Here is a 21,032-nt window from a genome sequence, read left to right as displayed (position 1 = left end):
TTCGTTGAAATGGTAGTCGTTTTGGTCTCGTGTTCGGCAAGTGCACGTCTGCTTCTTGCTACAATCTCGATGAAAGTATCACTCACATCAGGAGAAGATTCGCTGGAATGACTGCACATCGGTGGAAAATCAGCTTCGTTGAATATCGGTTCGCTTGATGGGGCACTTGCTGCTGCTGCTGCTGCTGTAGTTGTTGTTTGGGTTTCGGGTGCGCTCACATCCAAACATCTCTGCTTTGGATGCACTGGTTTGGAGCATCGCCTACAGGTTCTGACCTGGTTTAGGTGTTCCACATAGCAGATCTCATTTGTTATTGAAAGATACGATGGGATTGGGTGCTTGATTCGCATCTGCAGCACACGAACCCCGTTGGGTATGCCAGCAAAGTAGTGTTTCCAGCGCTCAGTTTGTATAGAGAACACATCACCGTACTTCTTCATAAACTCCGCTACCGTAGTATGAGGTACGGAAGGGGGAAGGTCATGCACTCGGACAGTCACTGCTTCGCTGTCCACATATACCGGTATTTTGAATGGTTTGTCTTTCCAAACAAAGACTCGTTTGATATTGTGCGCTTTCTCGTAGCGCAGCGCAATATCATTGCTTACCATCTCAAGGTACACACAGTTACGCGTGTTGTGCAACTGGAGACTTTTAACGTCCGAAAGATTTAATTTTATTTCGTTTTCCAGAAACTGTTCGACTTTTCGAACATCGGGTCGTCCTGGAACAACGCTAAAATCAACTACCAATGTGTTTTTCCGAACACCACTCATTTTAACGGTATGAAGCACGGGAGACTGGTAAACGCGTCCGAAGGCTACGAGTATAGGCTGTCAACTGATGATGAAGCTGGTTGATAACTTCCCACGAACTGATTCGTTTTAGGTGACAGATGACGGAAGATGATCTGGGATAGCAATTTGTAGGTAGCATTCAAAACAGTGATCGCTCTGAAGTTCTCACATTCCAAATGGTGGACTTTCTTGTGAATGCACACACGCTAATAAAACCGTTCCGCATTTCGTCAACCTCCAGTCACGAATTTCGGAACAAGCTGATTTTTCTTTTACAAATATACACCGTGAATTAAAATCACGGAACCAAGAACTATGTTCAGCAAATCATGCGTAACGCCTGCGCTACGGAACAAAAATCACAAAAATGGGGTTTTTGTTCCGGTTATTGTGGTTCGGTTCAGAGAAACTAGAACTATGTTCACGGTTACGTTCTGGTTATTGAGATTGTTATCACGAAATCAGGAAAGTACTTCATGGTCTTTTTTCAGCATGAGACCTGAGCAATTTTGTTTTCTTAATTTTTGCGACAATCAACAATTTTACACATCATAAATAAATAGCTTGAGGTCCAATTTTGTTACAGCATGTTATTTTGAGGGATAAACTAGGGGATAAATTACCTTTTTTCTATGATTTTACAATGCGTTTTAGCCTGCTCCGTCATAGGGAAGAGCCCATACCACAACAATAATATATCCAATCCCAACAACAGATAATCCAAAGAAAGCTCCAACTGACACTTGTTTGCACAGCTCTATCTTTTCTTTTGAAATAAGAGACACAAGAATTGTTTAATTCCTAGCAAAAACACTTAATTTAAGTCACTCCTTAGCACTATATACAGGACGAACCGATTTTGCTTTTTTTACTCTGTTGCACTGCGCACATCGATTATTTTGACAGCGCGCATGATTTGTGTTCTGGATGTCAGGAACAAAATCACGTTTATCGTTGTGCGGGATCTCGCTATCGTGATTTGTGTTCTCAGTTTTTGAAAGCGTTACGAAATTAGCTGTGGAATGGAGCAGCCGTGAATTGTGTTCTAGGATTTGGGATTATGCTTATGACAACGGGATCAATGTATCGCATTCACATGAACAAAATCACGAATTGGAGCATGTATGAGGTTCTGCTTTACGTGATATATTGTTCACGTATATTGGAACGGATTTTTCAGCGTGCAGTAAAACCGCTCAGCACTAAAATGTGTAGGCCCTACTCATAAGTGCATAATTTCCAGACCACACAAAATTGTGTTACAGTTACACATTCTCAAAAACAGCTCGTACACTCGTCTAGATGCGAAATGTCGATATTTTTTTTGTTTTCCAAGGTCACTAGTGAACCTAGCTAGATTACCGTACAAAAATTTTTGCGAATTTAACGATTTTGCGGACATAGGAGCTGATTTTGTGAATGTGCAAGGGTTACACATTTTTGGTGTAGTCTGGAAATTGTGCACTTTAGTGCTGAGCGGCGTTAGCGCGTGGGGCAGATTACCCCTTTCTTCCACTCCTCCGGTAGCTGTTCGATTTCCCAAATCCTGACTATCAGCCTGTGCAGACAAGTGGCCAACTTTTCTAGGCCCATCTTGATGAGTTCAGCTGCGATACCATCCTTATCAGCTGCTTTGTTGGTTTTGAGCTGATGAATGACATCTTTAATTTTCTTCAGCGTGGGAGTTGATTCATTTCCGTTCTCCGCTGCACTGGCATAGCCGTTTCATCAATTGCCGTGGGCTTCCGTGCCTACGTTCTCCACGCTATTTAGGTGCTGATCGAACTGCCCATATTCGCATAGTCGATGTAACCACCACTGGCAACGCCGCCGTACAATAGCTTATATCTAACGCATGTGCATATTTATGGGCAGTTTTAGTCAATAGATCACAAGATTTAACCCTTAATTAGATGTCAACGTGGTAAAAATCTTGAAATCCATATTTAATCATTGTTAAAATTCCAAAAGTATGTTGAAAAGTACAGTGGCGCTTACATCGACTATGGGCAGCGAAGTGCTGCTTCTACCATTCGATCACCTCACGTCCGTCCGTCAAGATTCCTCCGTCCTTATCGCTGCACATTTTGGCTTGCGGCACGAAGCCGTTGCGGGATGCGTTGAACTTCTGGTAGAACTTTCGTGTTTCTTGGGAACAGCACAGCAGTTCCATTTCTTCGCATTCCGCTTCTTCCTGGCGCCGTTTTTTCTCCCGAAAGAGGCGGGTCTGCTGTTTCCGCTACTGTTTGTAACGCTCTCTGTTCTGTCCGGGCCCTTGCTGCAGCATTATCGCCCACGCTACGTTCTTTTCCTTCAAAACCGTTATGTACTCTTCGTTGAACCAATCGTTCCGTCGATTCTGTTCCACGTACCCGATGGTGCTCTCGGCTGCGTCGTTGATGGCTGCTTTCACTGTACTCCAGCAGTCCTTTAGATAGGCCTCATCGAGTTCACCCTCGTCTGGCAACGCGGCCTTGAGATTCTGCGCGTATGCTGAAGCGACATCCGGTTGTTTTAGTCGCTCTAGGTTGTACCGTGGCGATCGCTGGTATCGTACATTGTTGATGACGGAGAGTTTTGGGCGCAGTTTAACCATCACCAAATAATGATCGGAGTCGATGTTGGCGCCAGGTCCTGACGTCGATAATGTCGAAGAAGTGCCGGCCGTCAATCAGAACGTGTTCGATTTGAGATTCCGTCTGCTGAGGTGATCTCCAGGTGTAACGATAAGGGAAGCTGTGTGGGAAACAGGTGCTTTGCGTGACCATGTTTTGGAGACGGTGAAATCGATGAGTCACAGGCCGTTTTCGTTCGTCTGCTGGTGGGCGCTAAACTTTCCAATCGTCGGTCTGAATTCCTCCTCCTGGCCCAACTGAACGTTTAAATATCCTATGTTGATCTTAACGTCGTGGCTTGTGCAGCGGCCGTATTTGCGTTCGATCTGCGGGTAAAATGTGTCCTTGTTACCATCTGTGCTTCTGGAGTGGTGGGCTGTGTACATTTGATTATGCTGAAGTTGAAGAGTAGGCCTTTGATCCTCAACCTGCACATTCTTTCGTAGTTCGGTCCTCAACCGATCAACCGGCACTGTATACCGCTCATCACGAAAAAAAAGCTGTACCCAGCTCGTATGTATTGTCACAGCTCTGATGGATGGTATGATTTCTTGTAAACGTTCACATCATGGATCCTGGCTAACACATCCCATGCTGCGATATGGTGCTGAACCAGCAGTCCTCCGGTAATTCGGCGGATATGCGAATGCTCCTGATGAAGTTGAGATCGGCAATGCCACGTACCGCGTCTCCAATCGAAAATCCTGTTTCGTCACTGGGGTCGTTACCGTTGGTCTTCGGTTTCGGCTGATTTCCCGATGCAATGCTTTTTTTCGGCTGACTCACAGGGCTGGACACCAACATCCTTATTTCCGGTAGACCATAATTTACAGTTGAGTTTAAGAGTCCTTCCCTGGTAGCTACCGATCTCAATAGGATCTGAATTAGGCAAAACCGTGCAAAAAACCATAGCTATCAGTAAACAACCTGAAGCGCAATCCGAAGCATTTCTGGTCCTATGTCAACAGTAAGAGGAAGGAATCTGGATTACCTTCCAGCATGTTCCTGCAGGATGATGTTTGCAACAGTCCACAAGCACTAAGTAACCTATTTGCTCGTCACTTTTCAAGCGTTTTCAACAGTGAGTCGATATCGAATGATCAAATCTCGGACGCACTTCGCGATGTTCCAGAAAATGTGCTCGGAATGCGCAATACTACTTTCTCAGTTGAACAAGTCAAAGCCGCTATTGGAAAGCTGAAATCGTCCTGGCGGATGGGTCCCGATGGTATCCCTCCCACGATTCTGAAAAAGTGTTCGGATGCTCTTTGTGGTCCGCTACTCTCGATTTGCAACAAATCTATGACGCAGTGTAAATTCCCAAGCATATGGAAAAGGAGTGTTATGTTTCCGGTTTTCAAAAAAGGAGATAAACGTGACGTCACCAACTATCGCGGGATTACATCACTTTGCGCTGGATCGAAGCTTTTAGAAGTACTCGTTGGAAATGTATTGTTCAACGAGGCCAAGCAGTACATTTCGAATGACCAGCACGGTTTTTATTCGGGAAGATCAACTTCAACCAGCCTGACCGAATTTACATCCTTCTGCCTCAGGAACATGGAACGTGGACACCAAGTAGATACCATATATACGGATCTAAAAGCTGCCTTTGACCGCGTGGACCATCGTTTGCTTCTAGAGAAAATAAGACGCATGGGCAGAGATGTCCATATCCTCAGTGTAGGAAAGAGAAATCGAAAATACAGCACTCACGCTATGTATCTCAACAAGTGCCCGTCTCTTATATGTGGATCCACCACTGCGAATCGGATGCGCGCAAGCTTGGTGGGTAGAAATAAATCTCTTAGCTCCCTGAGCACTAGACCACACAACAGTGCGGCGAGAACGATTTAAAATTCTCTCCGGTGAAAGTGTAAAAAATCACCCGGGCGCGCGCTCCAGTGAGGTTTTTGCGCCAGAGTGCGCGCTGCGGTGAAACACCGGAGAGTTCTCGCCCCGGTGACACCATGGTGACGATTCGGTGACTGCTGGGTGAAAACACGGGAGAGCGCCGGAGAGCGATGCGCGCAAAAGAGTGAGCCACACTCGATCCAAGGCGAACCAGCAAGAGCACGCACTAGCGCTTGGTCTACCCACCACCCAAAACAAGAGAAACTGGCTTCTTGGTGTGGTGAAAAATGTTCCTATCCCTAATGTGGTCGATAAACTGACGCCGCAGTGAATCGCTACGGTGAAATGCCATCTCTGCGCATGGGTGCCGTGAATAGTTTTGTTCTCTGGTTGGAGTCATACTTGACAGATCGTCGTCTGTCCGTGAAGCTAGGTGACACCGAATCGTACAGTTTTTGCAACCAATCTGGTGTTCCTCAAGGGAGCAATTTGGGGCCCCTCCTTTTTTCGCTGTTCTTTAATGATGTATGTCTCGTGCTGCCTTCAGGTTGTAGGATTCTCTACGCTGATGATCTAAAACTCTTTTTGGTAATCAAAACTCTAGAAGACTGCCTAAAACTTCAGAGGATGTCAGATATGTTTGCAAATTGGTGCTGTAGAAATCGACTTCTTCATTTATTCATTTATTTAGTATTACATCAAATTCAAGATAAAACTGAATCAACAATATTTCTCCATAATACACGGTTCGTGGCTGCCGCTCTCCATCCTCGGTCGCGCCCGATGCTCGCCAAGTCACGCTCCACCTGGTCCGCCCATCGTGCTCTCTGCGCTCCACGCCTTCTTGTGCCAACCGGATCAGTTGCAAACACCAGCTTTACAGGGTTGTTGTCCGGCATTCTTGCAACATGCCCTGCCCACCGTATCCTTCCGGCTTTGGCCACCTTCTGGATGCTGGGTTCGCCGTAAAGTGCAGCGAGCTCGTGGTTCATCCTTCTCCGCCACACACCGTTCTCCTGCACACCGCCGAAGATCGTTCTTAGCACGCGTCGCTCGAAAACTCCGAGTGCTTGTAGGTCCTCCTCGAGCATGGTCCATGTCTCGTGCCCGTAGAGGATCACCGGTCTTATTAGCGTTTTGTACATGGTGCATTTGGTGCGTGGGTGAATCTTTTTCGACCGCAGTTTCTTCTGGAGCCCGTAGTAGGCCCGACTTCCGCTGATGATGCGCCTCCGAATTTCACGGCTCACGTTGTTGTCAGCCGTCAGTAAGGATCCGAGGTAGACGAATTCCTCCACCACCTCGAAAGTATCCCCGTCTATCGTAACATTACTACCCAGACGGATCCGGTCGTTTTCGGTTCCGCCTACCAGCATGTACTTTGTTTTTGAGGCATTCACCACCAGTCCGACCTTTGCTGCTTCGCGTTTCAGGCGGGTGTACAGTTCTGCCACCGTTCCAAATGTTCTAGCGATAATGTCCATGTCGTCCGCAAAGCACACAAATTGACCGGATTTTGTGAAAATCGTTCCCCGGCTGTTGAGCCCGGCTCGTCGCATCACACCTTCCAGCGCGATGTTGAAGAGTAGACATGAGAGTCCGTCACCTTGTCGCAGTCCCCGGCGAGATACGAATGAACTGGATAGTTCACCCGAAACCCTTACGCAGTTTTGCACACCGTCCATCGTTGCTTTAATCAGTCTAGTCAGCTTCCCAGTAAAGCCGTTTTCGTCCATGATTCTCCATAGCTCTGCGCGGTCGATACTGTCGTATGCCGCTTTGAAGTCGATGAACAGGTGATGCGTTGGGACCTGGTATTCACGGCATTTCTGGAGGATTTGCCGTACGGTAAAGATCTGGTCCGTTGTCGACCGGCCGTCGATGAAGCCGGCTTGATAACTTCCCACGAACTCATTTGTTTTAGGTGACAGACGACGGAAGATGATCTGGGATAGCACTTTGTAGGCAGCATTCAAAATAGTGATCGCCCTGAAGTTCTCACATTCCAAATGGTCGCCTTTCTTGTGAATGGGGCAGATTACCCCTTCCTTCCACTCCTCCGGTAGCTGTTCGGTTTCCCAGATCCTGACTATGAGCCGATGCAGACAGGTGGCCAACTTTTCTGGGCCCATCTTGAAGAGTTCAGCTGCGATACCATCCTTACCAGCTGCTTTGTTGGTTTTGAGCTGGTGAATGGCATCCTTAACTTCCCTCAGCGTGGGAGTTGGTTCATTTCCGTCCTCCGCTGCACTGGCGTCGTCGTTTCTTCCGTTGCCGTGGGCTCCCGTGCCTACGTTCTCCACGCCGTTCAGGTGCCGACTTCTTATAAGTGTTAAAAAATGCGCGGTTATTTCCTTCACACGTAAGAAAAGTACCACTAACTGGGACTATTCTTTATGCGGAGAGTTATTAGAGAGAGTTACTTCTGTGAAGGATCTCGGTGTACTGTTAGATTCAGGCTTAACATTCAGAGATCACTATTCAGCGATTATTGCTAAAGCAAACAGGAATTTAGGATTTCTCATTAGATTTTCTAAAGAATTTTGCGATCCGTATAGCCTAAGAAATTAGTATTTTGCGCTAGTACGACCGGGCTTAGAATATGCTTCCGTAATATGGAGTCCATACACTGAAATTTGGAAATCTAGGATAGAGGCGGTGCAATCTAAGTTCATCAGATATGCTTTAAGACTTCTCCCATGGAATAACTCTGCTGAACTTCCTCCCTATGAGGATCGTTGTAGACTCTTAGGAATTGATACCCTTGCTTACAGAAGAAAATTACATCGAGTATTGTTTGTAGGAAAGATCTTCAAAGGAGAAATTGACTCATCGAGAATTTTAGGACAACTCAACATTAATGTTCCTCCTCGCCCTCTGCGTAGAACTGACTTTTATATCTTGACTGTAGACGCACCGATTATGGCAAGAATGATCCAATTTATGCTATGTGTAATAGAGTGGGTCATCGTTTATATGGAAAAATGAAAAATTCAATGGTATCCCATCAGATCAAAGCTTTTTTGATCCCATTTCAGGACCCAAATAAGTGTGCAAAATTTGAGCACGATCGGTTATGTCTACGTTTTGCGCATCGCGTTTGAAGTTTGTATGGGGTTTTACATAGGAAAACACACTTTTTTGCATTTCTCTCATAACAAGCTTGAATTTTTCTAAAACCATGTAACCGATAAAGTGGAAACATAGCCTAGGGTGTCCTGAAAAACTTTGTCGAAGACCGTGAAGTGATCTGATGCTTATGAAAAAAGTTATTGCGTTGAAATTGCTTGGCGAAACAGTATGATTTTGTTGCTATTGTTATTCCTTTACATGTTAAAACATAAACACATGCATGCGGTTCGTTGGTTATAACTATTTTTACAAGCATCGGATCGCTTTGCGGTCTTCAACAAAGTTTTTCAGAACATCCTAGGCTATCATTTTATAGTATCGGTTAAAAAGTTTCAGACAAACTTTTTCAACTTATGACAAAAATGCAAAAAAGTATGTTTTCCCATACAAAATCCCATACAAATTTCAATTGCAATGCGCAAAGTGTAGACGCAACAGATCGTGCTCAAATTTTGCACAGATACTCAGGACCCGAAACGGAACCAAAAAAGCTTTGATCTGAGAAAACGGTTCCGATGACCCACACTAATGTGTAATCTGTTCAACTCTGTGTATTGTGTATTTGATTTCTCAATTTCAATCGAAACGTTCAAAACACGTATTTTAGGTTCAGATTTATTGTAAGTAAGCTAGATATTCATTAAGACTGTCATGTCAGATGGATCAAATATAATAATAATTTAATAATAATTTAATAATTTAATTTAAAATAAACAAATTTTAAACATTCAAATTATTTCACAATAATGGCAAATTCTAGTTAATTAAACGAGTAACGTTACGGTGGTGAAAATGAAAGTCATTGTCGGTACGCATCTCCAAGCTGATAACGATAATTATTTTAAACATGTAGATTCGCACAGAGAGACGAGTGGACTTAAAACATTGCATTCGGAAACACTGAGAACTTATGTCAGCAAAATGTTCGCTTCCGTAAGGAAAGCGCCTTCAACCAATCAATAATATCAATATTGATAACACTCATCCGTACATGTTCTTGAATGAATGTTTTGAAGTACCTATTACCGAATAGTGTAGGTGCTGATAATGGCGGAATATAAAGACAGCGTCCGACAAGCGAGCAGGTCAGTTTCGTCTAGCTCTTTTACGGACATGGATTTCACCGGCAAAGTAGTTCTAATCACTGGTGCAAGCAGTGGGATTGGGGCCGCCACAGCAAAGCATTTTACCAAATTGGGTGCCCAGGTGGTAATGACCGGTAGGAATGCCGACAGCCTCAAGAAATGTGGAGCGGAATGTGTAGGAAAGCAGAAGCCTTTGCTGTTGCTGGCCGACGTGACAAAGCAGGAAGACAATGCTCGGGTTATTGAGGAAACGATCGGGAAGTTTGATAAGTTGGATGTGCTGGTGAACAACGCTGGTAGGGGAGTATTTGGAAGTATCGAAACCACGAGTTTGGATCAACTGGACGACATGCTGAACATCAACTTGAAAGGAGCTTACCATCTGACGATGCTGGCCGTCCCTCATCTGATCAAAAGCAAAGGAAACATCGTAAACGTTTCGAGCATCACTGGGTTGAAACCATTCCCCAACTCTTTAGCGTATTGCATATCAAAAGCCGCTTTGGACCAATTCACAAAGGTGATTGCTCTTGAACTTGCACCGAAGAAGGTCCGAGTTAATTCAGTGAATCCAGGTAAAGGAGATAGCGGTTGAAGTTTGCTCTTTTGAACAATTTCAAACTTTGGACTTTTCTTTTCAGCGGTTATTGCAACTGATTTCCAGAACCGCGAAGGTATGAGCCCTACACGGTACGCAGCCTTCGTGAAGCACAGCGAGACGACACACGCGCTTGGTCGGATTGGACAACCCAGAGAGGTAGCCGAAGCTATAGCTTTCCTCGCGGCGGATTCAGCCAGCTTTATCACGGGAACTATCCTCGCTGTCGATGGCGGAAGGACCATTATGGGACCGATATAGAAAACTTCCGTTCAAAACTTGGTTTGATGCCATGTCAGTTTCCCAAAAACTATCTGACTAAACTCATATTTGATATAAGTTCAATTAAATGATAATTGTTAAGCAAAACCAACATTTAATTTTTGACAATGCTGAATCCTTCTTCGTCGAAAAACGTGTTCTAATATTCCATCACATTTCATGTTCCTTCCATTGCTCATAGTTTCAACTTTTCACCATCCCAGCATCACCCGATCGAAACTATTAACTTTATCGTGTCAAACAAGCACTCCTCGCTGCAGAGTGCAGATGTTGTTTGGAAAACTTTTCGCCGTCACAGCCGAACAGCACTATCGGGAACGAAGGGCTGTAGAAAATTCACCGTTGCCAAAATGGGGTCGCGCTGTTTCACTTCTAGGCTACACTACTCCGACCGGCTGTTTGATAGTATACAAATCAACAAGGACAAAGTCACATGCTTTATTTATGCTACGCCACACCACCGGAGCACCGGAGCAGCAAGCCTCCCAATTGTTTCCGTGGTCCTTGCTACACTGTGCTGTGTAGGATGGAGAGCTTGTAGAACTAGACGACAACTCAGCCGAAGCGTAGTCATGCAGTACCTAGGCGCGGTCTCTCTCATTCACACTAGCAATTGTCCAGTTTCATGGGGAATGAAGGGTGAAATTTATGGAAGATGTTTATAGAAAAATTATAACGTTGAAGTGTTACGTAGCAAAATTTCAGATTGTTTATGTACAAGATTTCTTCATGGAATGATCACCTGCACTTTGGAGGAACTTTCAATTCACCATGGAATCCAAAATTTTCAAGGATCCAACATTGCTACTGAATTGTTCTGTATTTTTCTCTCGGAAATTGTGACAAATATTTTGAAAAACTATTCACGGAGTTCGTGAAACAAATGAGCTGAAAATAAGATTAAGTGATTGAAGAATAAAAAATAGAGACACAGACAAACAGACGTAACACTTGCGAAATTTCCATCGACCACGCTTTTAACGATCATTTTAAATTTTCATAGTTGTGGCTTTCACAACCAGAGGCACGCGCATCGTTTTTCTATGCGTTTGACGTTTCACATTAGCGCCTTCTGTTGACGATATTGCACAACACAGTGATTCGTGCAACTTTTCCACCAGGTGATGGTAGTGTGAACTAGGCAATGAAATTCCATAAAAATCGTTCAATGTGTTACGTCTGTTTGTCTGTGATAGAGAGTTTTTGGGAATTGGTTTTCTATGCCGTTTGCGTACGGAAACTTGAACTTGAAACGTTATAAAATGCAGTAGGCAAGACAAAGTTTGCCAGGGACGGCTAGACTTTTTGATAAAAAAGCTGTACAACTAGCATTTTTGGCGTGAGATATTTTTTTAAATAATTTCGGACTTAATTTCTGGTTAAGTTTTGGACAGATTTTGTTTCTGGATTCGGGATGTAATCTATAGAAGAAATACAAGCAAAATCCATAGATTTGTTCTAAATATTGCAAATGAAGTTTTTGAAGAAACGCTTAAAGTTCTTGGTATAAGTTTTGCAAACGATTTTTCAAAAGTTTTCTTGATATGCCACAGGGAATTTGGTTAAAATGAGGCCAGAAACTCGTTTCATGATCAGTTTCATGGATTTTCGCAAAATCTTCTTTAAGACTTTCCGCTAGAAATATCACTAGAAAACTAACATTCCTCCTCGAGCTTAGATCAAAAGTTGATTTAACAAACTTTGTCGAAAGTTCGAAGGTCAGAAAGCGTTTAAATGCGTTTCAGGAGATTTCAGAGGGGTTTTGAAGGGCTTCATAAGTTCTCAGGTGAGCTTTACAATGGTTTCAGGATGGTTTCAGAAGAGTTTCAAGACGTTTCAATGTGTTTCAGGGTATTTTTGAATGTTTGTTTCAGAGTGGTTTTAGGGGCTCACAGGCTCGCAGCTGAGCTTCATGGGAATGTCAGAAGGGTTCAGAGGCAATTCAAGGCAATTTCAGGGTACTGTAAGTGTTGGTGAATTTGTGTCGGGAGTTTTACCGAGAATTTCGTGATTTGTGTTACGTGAAATGTTGAATTGTTTAAGGCAGGTAATACTCGTGGTTAGTGTAGGTGTTACCCAGCTAAAAAGCTCCCGATAGGCTAGATAGGACAACGTCAGGCAACAGCAACAGCAACAGCAACAGCAACCATCAATACTACACACTGTAGTTGAAACCCCCACCACCAGAGAGACTGGTTACCACTCATTGACCGGCCATGAGGGGTGGCGTAACGGGGCCATTGAGAAATGGGATGGCTGGAGAGGACAATGACCGAGGAACGAGGTCATGAACCTCAAGGCAGTCAACGACTCGGTATGCTATCACTTGCCCAGAGTTCGTCGACTACGACAGTTTGAAGGCTTAAAGTTAAAACAGAAGAATTCGAAATAAAAGTTTGGAAAGTTCTATGCAGAGTTAAGGTACACCGGGGCAAGTTGAAACGAGTGGGGCACGATGAAACAACAGCTTAACATTATGTTTCCTAATGATGATTAACAGTTTGATCGCCATAACACATAATTTTTGATTCAAACAATCTTTTAGCGAAGGAAAAATTTCCAAATTGTATTAAAATCTATGTCAAAACTTCGTGTTTCATCTTGCCCCACCCGTTTCAACTTGCCCCGGTGTACCTTATTGGAGACAGTTGAAAAGTGGAAGAAGTGTCAGAGAAGTGGACTGCAGGTAATACCAGTAACCGTAACATTTAAAACCTGTGATTAATGCCCTCTCTGTGCTACAGAACCCCGCCGTTTTTGGTGAAAAAGTGCTCGACCGATTTCCCTGCTGTGTCTCCGTAACCATCTGGGCAAATTCCGGCACAGAACCCGCCGAAGGCCGATCCGTTACCATATCGGCAGGACGGAACACGTAGGAGGTTCAGGAGCCCGTGCGGTACAACCCCAAGCCACCCCAAACCGTAGGACGTCGCCATCGCTGATAGCGGTGTGAAGTACCGTGCACCGCCATCGCGCACATTACTCAGGACACAGAGGTAGAAGGTGATCAGGAGTGGTGGAGTGCTGCAGAAGAGGGGACCCCAACGTGAAAGGTCAGGTTAGATTAAGAAAGTGGGAGATAAAGGGAGTAAGAAAGAAAGTGCCAGAAATACAGGAGAGTAAAACCCGTAATAAAGTGTAGTTGTCCGTGAAGTGCTGTGGTGATTATCTGTTTCAAATTGCGAGAGTTCCCTGCCCGCGACTTACGGGACGTGAGCGTGCCGACCCTGGGGCTATTGAGTCGGGGAGTCTCAGTACTGCTCCCGACCGACTTACCCGATAATTACAGTACTCAAGAAGGTTTCAGAGGGGATTTAGGATGCTTCATAGTTTCTCAAGTGAGTTCACGGGGGTTTCAAGGTGGATTAAGTCGTTTATTTCAATTCGTTTCAGGACGTTTCAGAAGGTTTAAGATGAGTCTTAGCTGGCTTCATTAGCTTGTGGATGAGCTTTTTGGGGTTTTATAAAGTGTTTTATAGCGTTTCAGGCGGTTTCTGAGCAGGTTATGATGTTTCAAACTGATTACGCTTGTAGATGCGATGTCCTATACTTAAGAGAGTTCTTCGAGATTCACAAACAGATATTGAAATCATTATTTAACAGTAGGTACATAGTTACAAAAGGCTGTGCAAGGATGATTCCGAGCGCTGTTATTCATAAGAGGTATGGGATTCATTTTTCATGCCCCACTTAGCAGCGAACTTGCACCTTCATCTGCGGCTCTACGTTAACCCTTTGGGGCTGCAGTGGTAATATATGACCCCTGCGAAAAAAAAAAAACAATTTTGGTGGAAAATCTGTAATTCATACATATAAATCTGTATATATGGCATGGCTGCTGTAAGTATTGTGTATGCTGTAATCCTTGAACAGTTCTGATAAAATACTTGAGAAGAATTCGTACGACAATTTAGAACCTTATGATGTTTGGCCTTATGATGCCCGAAGTTTCGACACTGGGTAGCTTAAATTTCGTTTAATACAATAAAGAATGCGTTGCCGAAAATCATAATATTAAACCTTACAGTCAATCGATCACCAGTTTAAACAATTTAGAACGTCACCAGAGAATTTTTAAGGGTTCTGATGAAAATCCTGAGAGGATTTTGTCAAGAATCCTGAGGGGATTCTGATAAAAACATGGGAGGATTTAAACAATAATTTTGACATGATACTTCTGAATAGATTCGGATGAGAGTTCTAAAAGGGGAATACCAGGGTAATTTTGATATGAAATCTGAGAGGACAGGAACCCTGGAAGAAAAAAGATGAGGATTCTGTTGAGAATTGTGGATAAAATTTGTTAAGAATTCTAGTAGAATAAAGAGGAATCTGATCAGAACCCTGAAAGATTCTGAGGGAAATCCTTAAAGGATTATTATAAAAAAAACTCAAAGAAATCTAACTGAGAATACTGAGACGATTCTGATTTCTCAAAAGATTCTGTAGAGAGTTATGAGGGGTTGTTGATGAAAATCGCGAGAGAAATTTTATGATAACGATTCCGAGAAGATTCTGTTGAAAATTTTGAGAGTTCTCATGGAACAATTTAGAATGATTCTATTAAGAGCCCTAGAGGGCCTCATATAAGATGATTCAAACGAGAATTCCAAAAGGGTTCCTGAGAAGATTCTCATCACAATCCTGAGATGATTCTAGAGATAAAATTACAATCCAGTGATGGGAATTCTAAGAGTATTCTGATAAGAATCCTGATAGGAGTCTGATAAATACTCTTAGAGGATTCTAATATCAATTGTGAGAAGATTCTGATGAGAACACAGAAATGATTAAAACTCTGAAGAGTTCTAACAGTGCCTCTCTTAAAAAAGTCTCTATCTCGTATAGCTGACCTTCATTCGTTGAGCTACGTTTAGGTGGGATCCGTTTCAATTGGCCACCTGTTTGGTGGGCCAGGTAAAACGAAATTAAACGTCAATTTTTTTAGGGACATGATCAAATGCGTACAGTATCTAGATATGTTTAAAAATTCAAGCCATTCGATACCAAATTTACTGAGTTATATCAGCAAGTGCCCAAAATAGGTCCCCCTGCCCAAATGGTTCCAGATCCTATATAGTATTTCTCAAATGTCAAAACTGGCTAAGCATGATTTTTCACCGTGAGAAATTCTAAAAACCAATGTCAATTTTTTGACTTTGCCTTGGCTCACCAAGCCATGCGGGAAATTACACTGTTGAAAATGCTTTGACATCCATGTGCACAACAGAACATGTGCTCAATGAACAAATTGAGATTTGAAATTATGAAAAGAAATCCACGTACTCCGGTGAGACTCGTACTCACGACTCCCAATTCGCTAGACGAGCGCTTCTATTCCTTCAAGCTACGGAGTCCCTCGACTATCTCCGTCGCCAGTAGGCCGAGTGACTCCGTCGCTTGAAGGAATAGAAACGTCCGTCTAGCGAATTTCGAGTCTCATCGGAGTACGTGGATTTCTTTTCATGATTTCAAATCTCAATTTGTTCATTGAGCACATGTTCTGTTGTGCACATGGATGTCAAAGCATTTTCAACACTAAAAACCAATGCCCAATGCCCAAAAATTCTGGAAACCAATTTTGTGTTTCGCCGGGCATTCACTAGATGGCGGTAGTGAGTAAACGTCAACAAGGAAGACGATGCGAGCGCCACCAATGGTCAATCGACTAACTACCGAGGTAGTCGATGGATGGTGCAGTTGAAAATCGAAAATTTTGACACGCCAAAATTGTTGTTTTTTTTTTTTTTTGCCGGGGCCCGTGGCGTAGTTGGTCACACGTCCGCTTCATATGCGGATGGTCATGGGTTTGATTCCCAGCCCCGGCACTTGCAATTTCTCGTCAGTTGCTCTTCCCCCAGAGAGCGGCTGACATTGACCCTCTTCTGAGCCTACGGCTCAAACGGACCCGGATACCTGGACATCGGCGAACTGCAACTCATAATGGACTCCCAATCGAACTGGAAAAGGAACAGCAGCCACCCATCCTGGTGCTCTTCATTCTACCATGAATAGAGTAGAACAGTGAAAGAAGCACGAAGGCCACCAGTTCGATATATAAGAATAGAATAGAATACATCTAGGCGCAGCACACATGTGTAAGTGCAGCTGTCAATTGTTATCGCTCACGTAGTGCCCAAGTTGACAATAGAGCTGTAATTTAGGTTAAGTGATTAAGAATAAAAAATTTAAAAAAAAATGATTTTTCTCCTAAATTATGCGTCGAACGTAAGTCGGGCATAGTGCGCTGGATAGGAAGACCAGATCTGCTATTCAGCGCAGCACACTACGTCCAACGTTTCACGTATGGATTTGGAGTAAAATCGGTTGTCGAGTGTGGGGAAAACTTCTGGTTTCAACCGCGACGATAATAAGTAGAGGGTGACGTCTTTTTTATGTGCAAATACCTCGAGAGTGAGTTAGAAAAAAAGATGCGCACGCTAGTGGTTGCCTTGATGTAGTCGTTCCTTCATCTTGGTCATCCGATCTCACCATTTCCTCAACGCTTAAATTTTCACCGAAGTTTTCTTCTACCTTTCGATTACCGTGTTTCTGTTTTTATTTAATTTCTTCGCACTGCACTTCTTCAACATGGGTTCTGTTTTCTCCCGCGAGATGAGGTTCTGTTTCTGTTTGCATCGTTCCACATTCTATCGGGTACCATACTGCAGCAATACCGCTTGTATTACGTTATATTTCATCAAAGCCACTCTAAAAACACCTTGTCAAAGCAATCGTTCCGTTGACTCCGATTCACGTAACCGACTCACTATTAGAAAGCTCCGATTTGACCGTTTTCCATCATGGAGTTCGCTGGAGAAGCAACATCGAACTGATCCTTGTCTGGTAACGTTATCTCTAGATTCTGCGCATAAGCAAAGGGGACATTCGGTTACTACAGTCGCAGATAGACCGATTCGGAGTGGATACAGGGATAGGAGTTGGAGGGTAAGAAGCTGAATATCCAAATTGGGTCTTTTTACCCTTCTTACACCCATAAGAAGGGTATAAATACCACTCGAAAAAACGACTTTCGATCCGAGGCCCACAGGGCCGAGTTTCATATACCAATCAACTCAGCTCGACGAACTGGGCAAATGTCTGAATGTGTGTGTATGTGTGTGTGCGTATGTTACAGAAAAAGTCTCGCTCGTTCTCCAGCCGTCTGACATCCGATTTTGATTCTCTTAGCTCCAAATGAAAGCTACAACATCCTAGAAGAACCCTATTGAATTATATTACGATTGGACATTTGGTTACCGAGATATCTTTAGAAGAATACTTGGAAGTAATTCAGATTAGCTTTTTGACAGATTTTATACCAAGTGTATCATACAACATCCTAGTAGAATGCTCTGAAATTTTATTTCGATTGGACATTTGGTTACTGAGATATCTTGCGAAGAGTACTTAGGAGTTATACAACTAAACTTTTTGAGATTTTTTACCAAGTGTATCATAATAAATATCTCAGCCGTCTATGAACCGATTTCTGTTCTCCAGGCACCAAATGAAAGCTTCAACATTCTAGTAGAACCCTTTACAATTTTATGAGGATTGGACACTTGGTTACCGAGATATCTTTCAAAGAATACTTGGGAATAATACAGGTTAACTTTTTGAGAGGTTTTTGACCAAGTGTATCATAATAAATATCTCAGCCGTCTGTCAACCGATTTGGGTTCTCTTAGCACCGAATGAAAGCTACAATATCCTTGTCAAAGTCCTTGAAATTTTATTTCGATTCGACATTTGATTACTTACATATCTCTCGAAGAGTATTTCAATAAATTCTTTTTTGCCTTTCTCGTACACCAAGGTGTACCGAAAGGCTATATGTTCACTCCAAAAACGAAAATATGATAGAGCCCCCGGAGGGGTCAAGTGTTATATACCAATCGACTCAGCTCGACGAGTTGAGATGATGTCTGTGTGTATGTATGTGTGTGTGTATGTATGTGTGTGCGTGTGTATGTGTGTGTGTGTACAAAAAGGTCACCTCATTTTTAGATAGTAAATATGATTCGATTTCAGCGACCGATGGTTTATTCGACGGGGTACATTGTCCCATTGTTTCCTATTGAAAATGGTTCAGATCGGTCCAGCCGTTCCGGAGTTATGGCCATTTAGGTGTTCCGGACCGGTACCCCAGGAAGGGGCCAGATATGAAAATGCAACAAACCCATGCATGCGACCCATCAAACCACGGCATTTTCGATTATCTGATGAACGGGATGAAGGAAAATAGTCTCTAACTATATCTGAACCGGTAGTGTTCCGGAACCGGTTCCGGGTGTCCCGCCGGAAGTGGCCAAATAAGAAAGTGAACATAACCCATGCATGCGACACGTCAAATAGCGGATTTCTCAATAACCAGTTGAATGGTAAGCAGGAGAATAGTTTCAGACCATGTTTGAACCGGTAGTATTCCGGAACCGGTTCCGGATGTCGTACCGGAAGTGGCCAATTAAAAATGTGTACCAAATCCATGCATGCGACACATCAAAGAGCGGCTTTTTCGATAACCAGATGAACGGTAAGCAGGAAAATAGTTTCAAACCTCGTTTGAACCGGTAGTGTTCCGGAACCGGTTCCGGATGTCCTGCCGGAATTGGGCAATTAAAAAAGTGAACCAAACCCAGGCATGTGACACATCAAACAGCCGCTTTTTCGATAACCAAATGAACGGTAAGCAGGAAAATAGTTTCAGACTATGTTTGAACCAGTGGTATTCCGGAACCGGTTCCGGATGTCCTGCCGGAAGTGGCCAATTAAAAAAGTGATCCAAACCCAGGCATGCGACACATCAAAGAGCGGCTTTTTCGATAACCAGATGAACGATAAGCAGAAACATAGTTTCAAACCTAGTTTAAACCGTTAGTGTTCCGGAACCGGTTCCGGATGTCCTGCCGGAATTGGCCAATTAAAAAAGTGAACCAAACCCAGGCATGCGACGCATCAAACAGCGGCTTTTTCGATAACCAGATGAACGGTAAGCAGGAAAATAGTTTCAGACCATGTTTGAACCAGTGGTATTCCGGAACCGGTTCCGGATGTGCTGCCGAAAGTGGCCAATTAAAAAAGTGAACCAAACCCAGGCATGCGACACATCAAAGAGCGGCTTTTTCGATAACCAGATGAACGGTAAGCAGGAAAATAGGACCGAAACGTCGGGCTATGCCAAACTAGCCGTTTCAATGCTCTTAGACTGAGAAAGCCACAACAGTTCAACAGGAAAATAGGCTTGAACAGGAAAACCGGTTGTGTTCCGGAACCGGTTCCAGCTGTCCCGCTGGAAATGGTCAATTAAAAAAGTGAACCAAGCCTATGCATGTGACACATGGAAGAGCGGGGTTTTTCGATAACCAGATGAACGGTACGCAAGAAAACAGTTTCCTACCGTATCTAAACCGGTTGTGTTCCGGAACCGGTTCCAGGTGTCCCGTCGGAAGTGTTCAATTAAAAAACAAAACCAAACCCATGCATGCGAAACATCAAATCATCAAAAATGTTCGTTAACCAGTTACACGGGCAGCAGAAAATAGTCTCTGATCACACTTAAGATTACCGGCAGTATTGCAGAATCAGAAATTACGCAGGTGAACAAAATCGATGCAAGCGATTAATATGAGTAAAAGAACAAAATCTTGATAAAAAATTAAGCGATCTTGTCAAATTACATCATTTAGATTCCTGAGGCATTATTTTCCAGTAGGATGGATCAACGTTGTATGAAAAAAATTAAATTTTATATCACCAATCCCCTTCTGCGTCTAAAATTACTGCGAACAATTTTGATGCAACTGGTTGAGTCCTCGCGCTCTGTAACACGGTAGAAATTTGAATGGGCTTTAATAGGGGAAATTTCGATTGCTTGCACTTTTTTGTTTGTCAAATTTTACATGAATCTTATAACTAATGATAATAAAATATAGGCTAAAGTGCGCAGAAAAAATAATTGCCGAAATGTCTTGATAATGATCGGCATCCAGTGCTAGTGAAGGTGATCAAGCAGTCAACTGAGAGATTTGATATTTTTCAAATCGGCCTATACGTTTAACATAGCATCGGAATATGAGCCATCAATAAGTTTCCAAATTCAATTATGGCTTTGATAAAATTCTTGCTTTTCTGAATAAGGCTGACACAAATTTTGATTTTCTCTTAAAATCCCCCTTGGAAATTTTGGTCGGAATTCAACATCTTCAAGAAGTGCACAAATAAATAAACCAATAGATTTATCAATTTTAAAGTGAAATTAGAGTCTTCCAGAAGTTTTTTATCAAAACCGATGAGTTAAGGCGAAACTGGAAGCCTTTCCTCATTTTTTGGTTTTTGATGTACTATTAAATAGCGAAGCAATATTTTCAAAATCGGTTTTCGTGCACATGCAGAGTGTGGATCAGGGTATCTTCTGATTTTTTTACGCGGTATAAAATGTTTTTCGTTTTTGCAGAAACCATGTTTGAACAAAATTTCACAAAAAATGGTTTCTGCAAAAACGAAAAACATTTTATGCCGCGTAACAAAATCAGAATATACCCTGATCCATACTCAACACGTGCACGAAAACCGATTTTGAAAATATTGCTTCGTTATTTTATAAAATAATCAAAAACCAAAAAAATTAGGAAATGCTTCCAGTTTCGCCTTAAGCGGTTTTGCTTAA

At 42.9% G+C, this 21,032-nt stretch overlaps 2 protein-coding genes across 5 annotated transcripts in view; one reads left to right on the top strand and one right to left on the bottom strand.

Moving 5' to 3' along the window:
- LOC109401394 (protein madd-4) overlaps window positions 1-21,032 on the bottom strand; it is a 902,383-nt gene that overhangs the window by 60,991 nt on the left and 820,360 nt on the right. The gene's annotated exons all lie outside the window — the stretch shown is intronic.
- LOC109401393 (3-oxoacyl-[acyl-carrier-protein] reductase FabG) lies at window positions 9,468-10,454 on the top strand. The gene is made up of 2 exons (XM_019673944.3): window positions 9,468-10,058; window positions 10,125-10,454. Exons 1-2 carry the CDS (start codon window positions 9,512-9,514, stop codon window positions 10,340-10,342), a joined length of 765 nt encoding a protein of 254 aa, XP_019529489.2. The 5' UTR covers window positions 9,468-9,511; the 3' UTR covers window positions 10,343-10,454.

Source organism: Aedes albopictus, chromosome 2 (assembly GCF_035046485.1).
Source record: "Aedes albopictus strain Foshan chromosome 2, AalbF5, whole genome shotgun sequence".
In the NCBI taxonomy this organism is placed as follows: Eukaryota; Metazoa; Arthropoda; class Insecta; order Diptera; family Culicidae; genus Aedes; species Aedes albopictus.
This window is presented reverse-complemented; position numbering and strand designations above follow the sequence as displayed.

Bases quoted from the DNA above. Each gene is read 5' to 3' on its own strand.
- LOC109401393 (XM_019673944.3), top strand. From the start codon at position 9,512: ATGGATTTCACCGGCAAAGTAGTTCTAATCACTGGTGCAAGCAGTGGG. The intron at 10,059-10,124 runs GTAAAGGAGATA...TTTTCTTTTCAG, and splicing joins AGTTAATTCAGTGAATCCAG to CGGTTATTGCAACTGATTTC.